This window comes from Anser brachyrhynchus (genome assembly GCF_964034855.1).
Source record: "Anser brachyrhynchus genome assembly, chromosome: 7".
Taxonomy (NCBI): Eukaryota; Metazoa; Chordata; class Aves; order Anseriformes; family Anatidae; genus Anser; species Anser brachyrhynchus.
The window spans coordinates 33,575,526-33,592,267 of NC_137701.1; the positions used below are offsets into that span (position 1 = coordinate 33,575,526).

At 43.3% G+C, this 16,742-nt stretch overlaps 1 protein-coding gene across 3 annotated transcripts in view; it reads right to left on the bottom strand.

Moving 5' to 3' along the window:
* Positions 1-16,742, bottom strand: part of DPP10 (dipeptidyl peptidase like 10) — a 494,333-nt gene that overhangs the window by 254,061 nt on the left and 223,530 nt on the right. The window contains exon 1 of one of the 3 annotated variants that reach the window (XM_080599344.1): positions 6,021-6,404. The exons of the other annotated variants lie outside the window; for them this stretch is intronic. Coding sequence (XP_080455470.1) covers positions 6,021-6,089 — 69 coding nt within the window. The 5' untranslated portion in view covers positions 6,090-6,404. Of the gene's footprint in view, positions 1-6,020; positions 6,405-16,742 lie in introns of those variants that run through there. 3 annotated transcript variants of the gene reach the window in all.

Here is a 16,742-nt window from a genome sequence, read left to right on the forward strand (position 1 = left end):
ATCTGTAGGTCATCCAATGTCCTTCCTAATGGATAAATACAGTAATTTATCATCATCAGTCACCATCAGCATTGTTCTTTTTACTATCATATATTCATGAACATTATTCGATGCAGCTGAGTGGAGCGTAAAAGAAGTGTATGATTAAAGTGGAAAGCTACAGAGTCTGCGACAGCTGAGATCTTGTGGCTAATGCATGGACTTGAAAAATGACGTGGGTCTTCTAACAGTTACAGCGTAAACCAACTGCAGCTACCCACTAGCAGGACACAGGCATTTCCCTCAGCAGCAGAGTTTGCCCATGTCTTCCAATGCAATGTTAGAGAAAGTATAACATGAGAAGTATGGACTTGTACACTTAAAAGTTTTCCATAAGTGAAGCATATTTCAAGCTCTAATAGTTTAAAATACAACAACAACAATAACAACAACTAAGCTACTTCTCTAGGGATCACAAGTTAAATGCATCCTTACAACCACTGTGGAAAGAAAGCCTTTGTTCACGTTTGTGAGTCAGTAACATATGCGTGTAATCTCTGAATGCCCTCAAGTTACTAAAAAATGCTAAGATGATGGCTTTCAAATTCTACAACAACATCAAACAACATCTCAGCGTGCTTAAAGAGTTCCTCCCTCTTGTTAATTATCAGAATAGCTTGCCTGAAGCAATACCTTCAGTTGGAAAACATTGGAAAGAAACACTAAAAAGTAGGTTTTAAAATAAGCAATGGAATACTTATGCTCAAATATCTGAGGCTACTATGTAACCTACAGTGTGCCTGTAACTCACTGTAACCCAAAATAGCCAAAAAGATTACCCTATTTCCCAAGTTTTGCATTCCTGCAGTGAGTAATCCCTTTAATCCACCTGCAAAGTAGAGGGCTCCAAATACTGAGTAACCAGGTGCTGAGCTATGCTACACAGATTCCTACACTCTATTTTGAAAGCAAGACACGGAGAGACACGGAGAACCTGCATAAAGGCGTGGGAGCCATGAAGGGAAAGTGCAAGGAGCAAGAGAGCACGGGCACCATTACCTTGGTTTATGTCCACCAAGAGACCTCTTCACAGCAGTGCTCCTTGCAGGTGCCCTGAATAGATCAAGCATTGGAAATTCTTTGAAAAGCATTCTGCATTAGGAAAGAGAGTTTCTTAAGAGAAACTCTCTACTTCTGAAACTGAGAGGTACAGAGAAACACATTTATGTGCTATACAGCCACCTAAAAAAATAAAAAATAATAAAAAAAATGCTGCTTGCTTGAGCCACATGAGATCCTACATGCAAATAGACTAGTTACAAAATATCACATGAAATGATGTTTCTCAATTAACATGAGAAGCACTTCACCAAAATTGAGATCCTACTTGCCCCTTCTCCACAGAGATCACGTTAGAAGACTAGAAATGTAATGAAGATTGAAGATGAGCTTCAGGATTTTTGTGCTGATCCCCACAATTAGGTACGTGACTGAATTACAAACAACCACATGGGAAAGAGAAAGTGCATCTAGACCATGTGTAGTACTTAAAAGGTGCATGCTCCTTGCCTTCCCCTAGATCCTGAATCCTGAATGATATTCCAAACCAACTACTAATACTTTCTACATAAGCTTCTTGTGCTGCCGGTCATATATTCAACAGATACTAGAAGTCTGTAATATTTCTTTCTGGATCCAGCACAGGAATAGCATGGCATATATATAGAGTAAGAAATAGAATGTAAATGTTAAAGCTAAGATTCAGATGTTAGCTCTTTATGAAATATTATGGGCATAATAATATAACCTTATTTCTCCACTTTTATTGGCTTTTTTTACCTGATGCTTTTGACATTATGTTGAACCCTGCACACCAGCACATTTGATATATTACCACAATATAACAAGTACAAAAATCTGCTAGGTGGGTAAGAAAGAAAAATGTGAAGTCACTTTGGGTTATGTACTAGAACAGAATTTCTTATCCCAGCTTGAAGCTAACTCTGAACTCAATCAAGAGCAGAGGCCATGGATCTGACTACCTAAATAATCTTTCACATTACTGGAACTGTTGTAAGTATACGATTAAGACTTTAAGCTTTTTCCTGACCCACTGAGCTCAAAATTACCTCAGTGGGGCAGGAAAGAGCCCTTCACCTTGGTAAAACCACCTTAAGATAAATACTGCTCTGGACAAACACAACAATCCATCAGCATTTTTCCCACTGCAAGACCAGAGTCTAATTTGGGGAAATGCAATGAAGGAAGACCTAAAAATATAAACCATTTTAGCCTTAGTCACTGAGAAATGAAACACAGATTGTTCTCTTATGTTCAGATATACTTTCAGAATATGTCCTTTGCCTGGTGACTACAGAAAGTGGTCCTGAGACAGAGAAAATTCAACTTCTTAATCAGGACAGTCATAAAGCTATGTGCCTGTATGTATACTGAACATGCAATTCATATGCTTATCAAATAGTTCCCCTATTTAATGCAACACAATGCAGTCTCGTTTCATTTCTGCTCACCTGTTTTGAAGCACAAGAATGCAGTAGTTTCTAAGTGACATACAGTAAAGAAACAATCTTTCTTTTTTTTTTTTGTATTTTAAAATCAATTTTTAAAAGTCCTTAAGCTGAGTAAGAGAGGCTCAGGAGAGGATGGTTATAAATTTCAAAGGTCTGCCTTCTATACACACAAAGAACAGCAAGCAGCACCAGGTGGTGTAGATCATCTGTTTTTTTGTAAACAGACTGAAGCCTCACAAAGGTAATACCTAGAGGAATTATTTTAGTTTTTCATCTGCAAAGACAGCAACATTCATCAACCAGCAAGTCATACAGGTACATTATATTTCTCAAGTATGTTGTGTCCACTGACTACTGAATGGTTGTACTTTCTAAAAACAATCACTAAACATCATTGTCTAAGACCCTGGGACAGTTCCTAAAAGCTATGAGATGAAAAACACCCTTTTTTGTACTCCCTCTTGTACAGAGGAGCCAAATTTACTTCTAACACAAGCCCAAGCAACACAAGTCTGAGCCCTTTGATAGAGCTTTCCAGAAATGAGGAGAAACACAAGTAATTTACAGCTATTTCCCTTCTACAGTTATATCATCAGAATATAAAACTGTAATTTTAGCAATAAATATGAGTCATCATTTAGCAAAGAGTTGAGAATAAATCTGGCTAATTTATCAAACCAATTGCTGAAACATCGATAGTGCTGTTAATGGAAGTTGTTATTAGATGCCTTCACCCAGGGGAGAGGTACTTTAAAAATACCATCAAGGGAAGTGTCGGATATGAAGTTGTATCCAATTTATTTATAAGTTGATAGCTATGGATGCTTCAATTAGTCGATCCAAGCTTTTATTTAAGTGGAGAGTCCCAGCATTAGCCTACCATAATTTGAAGTTGCAGCTCAGGTCCCAAGCCTATAAATTTACCACAAATGCATCAGCTTCAGTAGGACTGCTCTCAGGAGTGTTTGTATACCGGACTTTGAAATCAGAATGGAGATTTACTCTTAGAAAATCCTGGTGCAATTCCTTACTTCTTCTTAGACTGTCCGCAGGTCCAACCACGTCTATACCAGAAAAGCTTTGCTGCTCCTGCTGTCTCAAGAAGCCCTCTCCATGCAGATGTGGCTTATCGTTAGAAATAAGTGGGTGAACTGCAGTCATCACCTCTATTGACACTACAAGTTTATACAAGCTCATCAAGCCAAATGAAATGTCAAGCAAGAGTACCCTGAGGGAGATGGATTTCCTGAAGGCCCTAAGAAGGCTACGCCTGCCAGAGGGACTAGCTATGGGCTATGGAAAATTGGGAGGATGTATGAGCCCATTTGTTCTTCTGCCCATGCCCACCACAGCTGCAGCCAGCTCACAGTCTATAACAGCAACCACAAAAAGCCAACAAAGAGCTTCTAACCCATAATATCCCCCTGCTAAGGTCACGGCCTTAACCTGCTGTACTAAGAACATTTTCCAACATAAACCTGGTGTCATACCACCCACGTCAAAGCCCTGGAGAGAGCCCATCTACGACTGCCTGGATCTTGGCTGCTGTGATGGTGCAGGAGCACGATGTTGTGTTCGTGCCTCGCTCAACAGGGAGCTCATGGCAGGATTTAGGCCCACGTCCCTACTGCTAGCACTTAAACCCATAGGAAGATTTGTCATCCGCTGAAAGCAACGTTTGGTAAGTGATGTCATTATCTACTGCACAAAATGACAGCCCTGGCATCTATGGCACCAGGCAATCAAAGCTGATTTAATATCGACTTTTACCAGGAAAACCAAACTTGGTCTGGAGAAAGCTGATACAAACACAAAACTTGGCACCCACACTTCACACAGTCAGGTGCAGCACACAGCCCAGCAGTGTCCCCATCCACCACTGGGAGAGGCTGAGAACTCCAGAGCGTTTGGGTAATAACATTCCTATATTTAGGACAAATTCTTAATGTTTGGAGTGTTTTAAATGGCGAACTCACTGCTGTTCCTCATTATGACCTAAAAGAGCAGTCAAACCAGACATTTTGATGTATAATATTAGAACTGCTCTGAAAAGATTTCCACCCGCCAACTACACAAACCCATTCTGGCAATTCAGCACGTCTGAACCGAAAATGAAGAAATAAAGATTGGTTAAGTTCATGTACTTTTTATTGTGTCTAGAAGCAGTATCCCTCTAAAGCAAAACAATACTTGTGAAATTTATGAGCTCTGTGAATCTCCGCTACCCAAAGTGATCTCGACTTTTCCATAAATTCTAGTATTTGCATGAAATTTAAGTACTGATGCATTACCCATCTTTCTTTTCCAGATAACACGACTTATGCAATTAATTTATTCAAGATACCAGAAGGCTCCTCAAACTCAAATGCATTATTTTATCAATATTACATGGAGATGTGTCAGAAGACATATACTTTCCAGTAAAGAGCACCCGTCTTTAAATATAGCCAGACGCTGAGTGCCTTGGTATGGGAAGGACTACCCACAACCTTAACGAGCAGCCCCTGCAGGACTGGATACCGGGCTAGACGGGCTTTCTGAACCGCAGCCGTACGCAGCAGCTCGTACTGGTGATGTTTTTCACCCGTTATCAGCGTACCGGCAGAAAACTAAGCTGTGCAAAGGCACGCAACACAGACTGAAAATGTGAGATGCAGTTAGCTACGCTCCGCAAACCCGCGTTCAGAGTTCAAACCACTGAAAAAAAAAGGGGTGGAAAACCAAACCACCACCCCTGGTGTCAGAAATAGGGTCCGAGCCAGCCCGTATCAGGTGTTTGCGGGCAGGGGATGGCTCCGCAGCCCGGGCCTCCCGCGGGGCCGCCCCTGCAGCATCGGCAGCGCCCGGCCGCTGCCCCCGGCCCCTCTCGGCTCCGTCGCCCCGGAGCAGCAGCAGCCGCAGGGCTCCGGTGCTGATAAACTTGGCTTTGGCGGTGCTGAGCGCCCAGCTCAGCTCTGCCCCCGCCAGCCGCCCTCCCCACGCGGATGCTGCCCGAGCCGCGCTCGTTCCGCAGCGCCCCGGTGCCGAGAGGAGCGGGGATGCCCGGCGGTCCCGGTGCCCGCTTCCAGAGGCTCGGCTGCCGCCGGGGTGCGGGCAAACCCCCCCCGGGAACCCCTCCCCGAGCCGAGCGGGGCCGCTCCCCCTCCGCCGGGCTACGGTGCGGAGCCGGCCCCGCGGTGGCTCCGCCGCCGGCACCGGGCGCCCCCCAGCAGCATCCCGGCTCCGCGGGGCAGGACGCCGCCGCTCACGGCTCCCCCCACCCCGATAAAGCGGAGCACAGGCTCCTGCGGGACCCCGGGGCTCCCCGGCAGCCCCCGACGGTTCTGCCCCTCGCTGGGGTCCCCGCAAAGCTGCCTCCCGTCCCCAGCCCCCCAGGGATGTTCGGCGGGGCTCCGGCTCCTCCGCCCCGAGGGTCGCCCGGTGCCACCCCATCACTTGCGGCCATCTCGGCGCAACTTCGCCGGGACAGCGGCCGCCCCCTCCCCGTTCCCTCGGCGCCTCGGGTCCCACCTGGTCGGGCTGCGGCGGCGGCGGGTTCCCCCTGCCGGGGTGCGCCGGCTGCTCCTTCATGGCTGTCATCGCAGGGGGCTCGGCTCGGCTCGCCTGGGCTGCTCTCGCCGCCTCCCGCTGCCGCTACGGCCCCGGGCAGCCCTCCCCGGGCGCCAGCCGCATGTCACCAGCCTCCCCTGGAAGTGGCGCGGCGGCGGATGGAGGAGGAGGAGGAGGAGGAAGGAGGAGAAATAAGAAGGGGGGCGCGGGGCTGCCTCTACCGCAGCGCCTCCGCTGCTCAGGGGGCGCCCGGCCCCGCCGTGCCCCGCACCGGGGGCTGCCCGAGCATCACCGCCGGGCGCCGGCCGCGGAGCGCCCCGCTCCTCCCGCACCGCTCCGCCCGCCGGGGGCCGGCCCGCCTCGTCCTGCCGCCGAGCAGCCAGCAGGTGTCACAGCGGTGCCCGCCGGCCTGGGAGAGACCATTCCGGCAGCACGGCACGGGGGCGGCGGGGCTGCACCGCCCCCGGCCCCGCCGCACCGCCCCCGACCCCGCAGCCCCCGGCCCCGGGAGGCGCCGCACGGTGCCCGCACACCGCGGTCCCGGGGGCTGCGCGCTCGTCCCCTGAGCCCGCAGCCGGTGACAAGGGGGGTTTTTGGAAGGGCTGATAACGGGGGAGAGTTGTTTCTAAGCAGGGAGAAGGAAAGCATGGGAAATATGAAGGCAGGTGGTAGCCCAAGGGATGGTGGCCACCAGTACGTGAGCCTTGGAAAGGAAGGAGAGAGTCAGGTTTGGGCTGAACGGGTTGTTATTTCAGTTCAGGCTCCGGCACGCAGTAGGGTCCAGAAAAACAGAATTGTTGCCAGGTAGAAGGTGGTGTGCTGGGGTAGCAGTGTAGAGGGGGCAGGAGCAGCCCCAGGGAGCCTGGGTCCCTCCAAGGGCCAGCTGGAAGGGAAGCATGGAGCACATACCATGGGAAACTGTGGGTCTCACTCTTTTCCATCAAACTGAGAAGAAAGGTCAGTTCCAATGGAACGGCAAGCACAATTAATAGCGGTGACAAAGACCAAGATTGCAGCCTACGATGGGAACACAGGAGTGAGGAATTACAGCCCCATCAGCCCCACAACACAGAGCACTGAGCGTTATTGCCACATCACCCAGCGCTGCGTTGACTCCTCCACCAAGAACAGATGCAATTTCGTTTCAAGTTCCAATAAAAGTTCTAGAGAAAATAATCAGATGAACTTTGCAAGCACCTAGCCGAAAACTAGATGCTGACTAATAGCCACCATTAATTTGTCAAGCGCAGACCATGTCAAACAAATCTAATTTCTTTCCTTAATAGGGTAACAGGCCTGTGGCTAGGAGAGCAGTAAATGTCATCTATCTTGATTTAGAAGGGCTTCCAGCACTGCCTTCCAGGACAGTTTCTTGAGGTAGAGAAACATCATCTGCATAAAGCTAAAAAGAGTATCTCGGATCGTCTCCACCACACCACCTTCTGCAGCTGGGGGGGGAGGTTATGGAGGATCTCAGACCTGAACGTAAGGCAGTGTCCTGCTGTCATGAACATTACAGTGCCCTGTGACACGGGGAGAAATCCTGCCCTTGTCAGTGCTGGCAGGGCACTGGACAGCAAATACAGGGCCAGAGGCAGCAGAGGCACTGCGACACAGACGTGTGGCAAAGGTAACCAGAGGGCTGGCAAACACACGCCCTGAAGAAAAGCTGAAAATTGTTGGGATCAGTTAGCGTAAAGGAGAGCAAATTGATGGCAGATACAGAAATAACGGTTGAATGCTTAAAAGGTACTGGATAAAAACATCTCCCCAGAGCACTAGGAGTACAGTTGGTGCCACCTAAGGTAGGAGAATTGTCTAAATTTAGTGACGATCTCTTCCTTTCCTGTATGATGCTGAAACCCACCCGCAGCACACTGCATGAGACCCACCTTCAGGAGGTCGTGGCAAGGACACATATCGCTGACCCCAGGTGTCTGCGCAGGTTTTCTGTCTCAGCCCAGGAATCAACCATTCCTGCACTTCTCTCAACACTATCCCCTGCCTTACCACTCCATTTCACATCCCTATTTTCTCTCTCACAGTTCCTTATTCAACAAACTTCTCTACCACTGCTGCTGTCAGCCCTGTCCTTTACATTCTTGCCCTCTGTTGCTGTTTCTTTTTGTATAAGAATTGTGCTATGTAAAGAAAAAGCAAAAAGGGCAACCGAGACAGCATCTTTTGTACACCGATTCCCCCTGCTCTGCTTTACTTCTCTAGAGCAACCTTCGCTGCCAATCTTTCATTTCTGCTGGCTGTGTGCTGCAGGACTCAGGATCTTCCTTTTTTCTGGGTAATACATAACAGGCAGACTTAGATTTTGCCTATGGCCTCTAGGTGCTACAGTAATACAAATAATAAGCCTTAGGAACAGACATGTTCTGATTCATGCTGTTTACAGCACAGGTCTATTGTAACTCGACTAATTACCGAGCCCCTATCAGAGCCAAAGAATTCTAATGATTTAGGGTTTGAATGGGCATGTTTCAAATAGAGATTGCTTTCAGCTTGGTTTTGATGAGATCCATTGTGTTGGAGCTCCACTATTAATCAAGAAGGAAAAAGACATTAGCAGTCAGTTTAGCTGAAGTTTGGTTATTCACGATATTCACGGTGAGTTTTATCACTATAATGGAATGAGATGTGCAGCATGGGTTTCATTAAAGGTCATGCATGCTGCTTGTTGGGTATTCAGGAATCAATCTGAATTATTTGAAACAAGTATTTGGGGGCTAGGAGTTTGGGGAGTGGCTGTATACACACCAAGTGATCCAAAGCTTCCTAAAATCAATACCTAATTATTAACCTCTAATAATTAATTAATAATCTCAATCTCATTAGTAACAATCATCCCTTTTATCATTAGTTTTGAATGCTGGTTCTTTGGTTAGTAGTATCGCTGGTTTGGGGATAAATTAATTCAGTACTTTTCAGTACTGCCCACAGAAAATTTTATTTGGGTCTTTTTTTCCTTCTTCCCCCTTTTAATTACTGTTCAAAGTCATTTGACTGGATTGTTTAAAAGAACAGTTGTTTTATAGCCAGTAATGGGACACATCTTTGAAACAGGAGCCTGGTACTAAAGCTAATGCCATATGGGTAAAAGCCATTAAGGTGTACAGTATTTATGGCAGTTTCTTGTATCGTTTGTACCAAAACACCTCATTGTATCAGCAGGGAAAGCATTTACATACCTTCCAAAGGCTTGGGTGAAATAGCTGCAGAATGAAATGGAATTGTGCTCTCATTAAGTTCTTTACAGAGTCATTGCATTAATTCATATAAGTTACCAACTGACCTGTTATCCTACAACCTACTTGTCATTTTCTCCATCTTCCTCATCATACACAAGATCTGGGTGCACAAACCAAGACGTAACACGACTATTTTACATTCCACACAAACTGAACATGGAATCCATCGGAGCATTCCTCGCTTGTCACAGCACACGTCGTGTGCCGGCTCAATACCGCAGACGTTTCATCGGCAGAGCAGGCTCACGCACAGTGCTGATTTTGGACAGCCAGCAGGTGAGCCAGGAGCCTGATAGGGGTGTAAAAGGGCAGGACATGTGCGCAAAGCAAAGGAAGAACCAAACGAGGGAAATTCTGTCTTAAGAAACCCGGTAGCCCATGTGGCTGGCTGTGCTCCTGGCCGGTGACCAGCTCAGGGCAGAGCAGTCACTGAGAGCACCCATGGGTGCCACGCACTCACTGCTCTAGTGCCTCAGGAGGTGAGTTGGGAGGTGCTGATGTAAGGACACAAAATCTGCTGCTGAATGAAGTCCTGTCTCAAGAGATTTACCTGCAGAGCACCTGGCACAATGATGGTCTCGTCACTTCCTCAGGGAAGGGGTTTATATTTTACAAGTCTTCTTACAGGGCATTTTCCAAGGACAAAACCAGGAAAAGTGGAACTGGTAGTTTTGTTTTCTGCTTATTTTCGATGGCACTCTGCACTGAGTAATTGAGATCTGTACAGCTCAGTGAAGATGTAAATACTACTTGACCGCTAATTATAAGCATTGCCATAAAAATAAAAAGCCCATTAAATCTTCTACATCCAATTGACCCATTCCTACAAACAGCTTCTGCTTTTTTGCCATGAAGTCAATTGACTGAGATCAAAAGAGTCTCAACCCGCGCCAGCCAGGAACTTCAGGTGTTTTTTCATCTCTTTTTCATCTCAGCATCGTGCTGCCTAAGACAAGACTGCAGTCACCCTACCCACGCCCTCCACGCATCCCAGCGCTGAGGAGTTCCTGAAATCTGTAAGGTCAAGGCTTGAGAGTTTCTCTGTGGCTTTTTAAAATCAGATCTTATGAATATACTCTGATTATGGATTTCTGATTCCTTTTAAATCTGTAGCAACCGGGCTAAAAAAATCCTTGAAGTTATAAAGGTGAATTTAAAAATCAAACTAATGTAATCAAACCCAGGAATAGTTAGGCTGATTGCTCTTTGCCGGTGCTGTAAGTGGATCTGTGGGCTTCCAAAACTAAAAATACTTGTCCAGAAGGAAACCACTCAGAAGTACATAAACCTGACAAACAGACAGGATGTGGGTTTGTACAGAGGGCTTTGGTTTTAAATGACAGAATATCTGAAGTTTGCCACTTAAGAAATTCTGTTAGAGAGAAAAATTCCGGTCACCTTCCGCATTCAGGAACACATTATATTCTAGAGTCTGTTTCAGTGAAAGGCTATTTTCTTTGTGAATAAATTGTACTTGTGTTTTTCTCTTCTTGCCTTCTTTTAGAAAAAGCAATTGATGCAAACACTGAATTAATACAACTAAATGCAAATATATTCCAGCAAGGTACTTACAGGACTTATTAAAACACACGTGCAAATATTTCAGCTAAACTATACTGAACAGGGCCATATTTCCAAAAATACCTCTCACTAAGCCGTAAAATGCACAGTCAGCATTCAGGAGCATTTGAAGAAATGGTTCGTAGCAGAAGAGCACAGAAGCCATGATTTCACCCCCTCTGATTACCTAATGATGTACAGAATCATAAACCACAGCAGTTTCCGAGAGAAATGGGGACATACAAACATGTACATCCAATACCACCGCCTGAAACGCGGGTGGCTGCGATGGTCACCATGTGCCATTATAAATGTTTGGAGGTACCTGGACCTGCAGAGGGTCCTGCAGGACCTTCCACCCCGACCTCACTGGGGGCAGCAGCCAGAAGCCAGGCATGGTTACACAGCACGTCCTTAATGAGACCCGGAGCGATCTAATACACTCAGAGAAGGTTTTGGCTTGCCGCAGTTCTGGTCAGCTTGCTTGATTATATTTAGAAAACATTTCTCCTTACCAATGTTGCAAGGAGAAAATTTGCAAAACCTAACTATGAAGTGAAAAATCAATGTAGTAAGTATATGCTGATAATAACAGTATATATAATACATATAACAGTATACACTGATAATAACAGAAGTCAAAATTAATTGAAGCCAGAAAAATCAAAGAAAATACTCCAATACCTGTGCCCTTTACCTTCTTCCCCCTTTCTAAAACATTGTAAAAATCTGCATAATCCCACAGACCTTTTTGATCAGACTTCATTCCTGCAAGATAATTGTGCTGTGAAATATTTTCCAACCAGCTCTAATTCTCTCAACAAATGAATCAACAAGCATTATGATGCTAACAATGATTACAAACCAATTTTCTATTGAGAACTGTATTTTCCTTTAAAACAGAGACATTATGTGCATTTTATGCTGAAATTTGTAAAAAGCATCTAATACAGTTTGTTTCTAAATGCAGTAACTGTGCCTGGCCTCCATAATTCTACGATGTCTTAAAACACTGGCAGAAAGAAGTGCAAATCACTGAAGCAAGTTCTCTATTCAGTACCTTTAATTCTGATTAGGAGGCATTGAATAGTGTAGGCTTTATAATCCTGGAAGACTTATTCACTTATTCCTACATCGAAGGGAAGGATAAAAGATTTTGTACACAGTTATAGCACTAAGCTTTTTTCCATAATGGTATTACAATAAGAAATGGAGCTGTCACATAACTATATGATAAGAACCTATTCATCCATAACACACATTATATAATGGAAGGTATCAAACATTGGCGTAATAACACACATATATTATTTAAGATTTGTATAATACCTCTTTTTTCCCCAAAAGGATCTGAAAATGTTTAAGGATCTGAAAATGTTTTACAAACTGATATACAAATTATCCATGCAGAAAGTTATTCATCCATCAGGGAAGCACAGCTACAGCCCAAGGCAAAGCAGAGCAACTGTGTAATACAAGCAAAAATCTTCAGTAAATGAAGAAAGTCTTCTCCAGTCAAGACCACAAGGAAGATATTAAGTAAACAGCATGTAAATGCATAGGATTTAGGAAGAACCTTGCTTTTAAAATCCTAGTTCTTTAAAAGAATACAGCAGGATGTCACATTAGCAATCACAATATTAAGTATAATAAGTATCCTCTTAACAATGTTTAGTACAGTAATAATAGGTATAATCCTAATATTAAATATTAAGAATTTATAAGAATGTTATTAAAACACAGCAGTGCAATGAATCCAGCCTCATACTGGAGAACTGGCTCAGAAAGAAGCACTCCAGCATCTCCTGACAAGGAAACAGACCACATTTGGGGGACACTAAGCAGGTAAATTCAAGAGGATGATTGAGAAGTCAAACACTGGTGGAGGGCTTGGATAAGCTACACATACCAGAGGGTTTATCCAAGCATAATTTCATATGATTTCTCTGCTTACACAACAAAGTATTTGAAGAACAAAAAAGTAACCGCCGTAAAACACTGCCATTTGGACTTCAAGTGGCTGAACTCCCACTTCAGTCTGAGTTCTGATCTCAGTGACCAGACATTTCCTTTGGAAAACATTCTCTAATATCTTCACAGCATTTTCAGCTTGGCAGTCATTTTAGCACTTTTGCTCAGTAAAGAAGGTAGCAGAGATACTTAAGGGTGCTTACAGAAGTCATAGAGTGTGATTTGAGGCAAAAGAGAGCTCTTTCTCTTTCAATGTAATTATCAAGAATCTCTAATTAGAAGCAAACTTTGTAAGAAAAATGCAGACGGGGAAAGTTAATAGCATTGGAGAATTAGGAGGATGCATTAAGTGTTACAGAAACTCTGGGACTATTTTTAACCTTGAGAATTGGACACAAACCTCAGACTTCCCAATCGTGTTGATACTGTCCTCTCAGGAGGCTTACAGAGGACTAAGTATTGGCACAACAGTACTTTGATTCTAAATAACCACCTAAAATCCAGCCTTAGCATCATTACTCATCTGGGAGCTACATTCAGAAACCCTCTTGAGGATTTTGACAGGCTATCGGGCGGGAGAGGCAGATAAAGAATTGCTGATGCTTCTAACCCTGCAGAATCCAGTGGGTTTGGGAAAAAAATGCTACTGAGGAGATGAGCTATCCTTCACATCACTCCCATAAGCTAAACTGAGTGTACAGTAAAAAAAAAAAGGTTAAAAAAATCACACAGATGAGCAAAAAAGTTGATATTATGAAAGTATGAAACTTTCAGGCAGACTATTTGGTTGGGAAATTGAAATTAAATTCTAGAAAAAATAATTAAGAATCTAAGGTAGTGACATGTAAATGTCAGGAAAAGGAAAAACAGCTGCAAGAAGCTGACGTTTTTGCACACAGAACTTAAACAGCACTATGGAATTAAGGGGATGCATTGCAACATTTGGATTTTGTTACAGAAGTGTAATAAACTGTTCGAGAGAAGGAACAGATAAAAAGCTGGCCTTGCTTCTGCATCAGTAACACATATCCTGGTCCTGAAGCCTGCAGTTCAACAAGTCAGAAGGAGTTACTGTCTTCCTGAATGACTCTGAGTAAAGATAAAAGGGACTATGAATAAAAGTACTATACTATTGGAGTCGTTCTTTACCTATTCAGCCTTGAAAATCAAGAGCAAACCTGAGTCTTCACAAATATCCCAAGACTCGTGTTCCTGCATTTAAGCGAGTAAGATGCAGAAAAACCTTAAGAAGGATCAGGTGTCAAGGAGGATTTTTATTATACGGGTCTGATGGAAGAGCAATATAGGCGTACAAAGATGATGTGCCAACTTTCTGCATTCATTGGGGACCATATTTTATGTTTCTAAAAGAAAGAAGAAACCACTAGGGAAATGTGTTAATATGAAAAACTGGTTACGAATCTAAAGTTGGAAAGTTATTCAGATGAGATGAATAGGAAAAAAAATAAAAAGGTTAAAAAAAGATAAAAGACTTGAGCACAGGCACACTTCAAAAGAAGACAGAAGAAATAAGGCTGATATTTCTAATACTTGTCATACAAAAAAAAATGAGACCAGATACTTGGTTAACTATGCCCTAACTACTGTGAAGGCCAGAATATGAAAGTAAATAAATAAACCCTGTAAATTAATAATCAAAACAAGTACATTCAAATCAACAAATCAATCCAACTCAAAAATATTTGAAGCATCAAGCCATCTCTGAACCATTTAAGAGAGCTCTCTGAGAACTTGAGAGGGACAGAATAATTCTGGAGGAATGGCAAGAACAGTGCTTGCCTTTAACAAGGAAGAAGAGGCAAAGTATACACAGGCAGCTGAGACTTTAGTTCTCAGAAAAAAAGTAAATCTAAACAACTTAAGCTTACAGAAGAAAAGGTAATAAAAAGAACAGCCAGCACTGATTTACCTAGACTAGTTAATATCCAGTTAATATAGTTTATTTCTTTAATCATCTGTGAACAATCATGAGAAAGCACTTCAAGAGTTCAGAAACTTTATCATGTGATCTTCTCATAAGAAAACAAGATTTAGATAAAATTGTTATTGCACAGAAGGTTTACAAACTACACAAAATGTTACTTCTTAACATTTAATTGCCAAAAGGGGAAGTATTTTCAATCAGGGCCTTTCAGAGATTTGTGTGCAAATCCATCATTATTTCAGTTATTAAAGAGTATTTTTACAGACATTTGCAGGTACATTCAGACTTAGGAATGTATAGAAAGGTGCATTAGAAATAACGTCAAGAACAGGATTAGAATTCAAAACAGACTTAATGAACTGGAGAAACGATCCAAAACCAACAATGTGAAATCCAATCAAAACGCGTGCTACCCATACAGAGCTGCAATCAGGTGCACAAAAGCTACAAGAGGCAGAACTGCAGTCCAAAGGCAGCACAGCAAGGTTGTTCCATGCTCCATGCTGCAGTGAGCTACGAGATAAATATGACTCAGCAGTGGGATGCTGTTCCCAAAAAAAAGCACATTTCAGTTCTGGGATGAATGAAGTGCAGGGCTCATATACATGCTTGCAAAAAATTTATTCGCTCTTTTCAGTACCGGTCTTATGGGTCTGTGGCTCATTTTGGTCACTGCATTAAAAAAAAAAACAAAACAAGGAAGCAATAAGGCAAGCAGTTACAGAAACTTGAGATCTGAAGAGTAGTTAAAGAAATTGGATTTGTAAAGTCTACTGTGTGGAAATGCAAGCTCTTCAGTCCAAGAACCACAGGCATGGTTCAGGAGCACGTCTCCAACAATAAGGAATTTCCCTTGCCGCCGACCAGATCTTGGATGAGCAGTACTGTCAGGGGTGGTTTACAGGCACTTCAGGAATGGACCAGATTTTAAGGAGTTCCTTAGTTCCCTCAGTTTCCCTGATCCCTGGCATCCCCTTCCCTTCCCTCCCACGCTTGGATCTGCACAATGGGTGAATACAGCCGCAAATTAACTTTTCATCCATCCGCAGACTGCAGTATAAATAAATCCAAAGACACTTTACCACATACCTGAAATTAAGCACATGCTTAAGTGCTTTGTTCAACAGCAATATACTTTAAGCACATACTTTAAAACTCTGCAAACCATCTTTATAGCTTTCCAAAGTCATTACAACGGGTGACATGGGTCTAAATTATTGCTGTATGGGAATGTAATTGTCTAATGTAAGAAAGAGACCTAGAAAAGGAAAGAAGAATGCAAAAGAATACTGCTAATCTTCATTTAGTGTGTTCACATTTTTTTTCTCTGAGTAAACTGATGAAAATGATAGCCTTCTGCATAACCCTGTTGTCACAGAGGTATTTTCTGAATCCACTGCAAAAAGTCCCCTGATTTTCTCCTTACACACAGGTGACTGCAGGCCACAGCACTGCAGTATGTGCATGTAAATCTCAGATCAAGCCATGTGCTTGGTCAAATCAGCTTGACCCAGCACATTCAAATATGATTTTAAAGCAGAAGGAAAGTGAGGACTTTCTGAATATTTGAGGGCTTTAAACTTAAATATACATATATATAGATGGCACTTTAGAACTACCATGACTGAACTTACAATGACTTTGGAGGAAACATCTATGATAATCGATATGCTTTTCATCTTTTTTTTTCCTGGCTCTCTCTTTTACACCTAGTAAACATATACTTATTTTGACCCTTGGGTTCCAACATTGACAGTCACCTTGGTTCAGTCAATATATAGCCATCTGATCAAGAGACCTTCAACAAAAGTCAATATCTGTGTTTTCTTATAAGGCAGCAGGCAAAAAAAACTGCAGGATTGCAATTTAGTATATTATCTGTCAGGGTGCATGGTCTTTATTTTTTTATTGCATATTATACGGTATGCTTAAACTGTGCTTAATTACTTG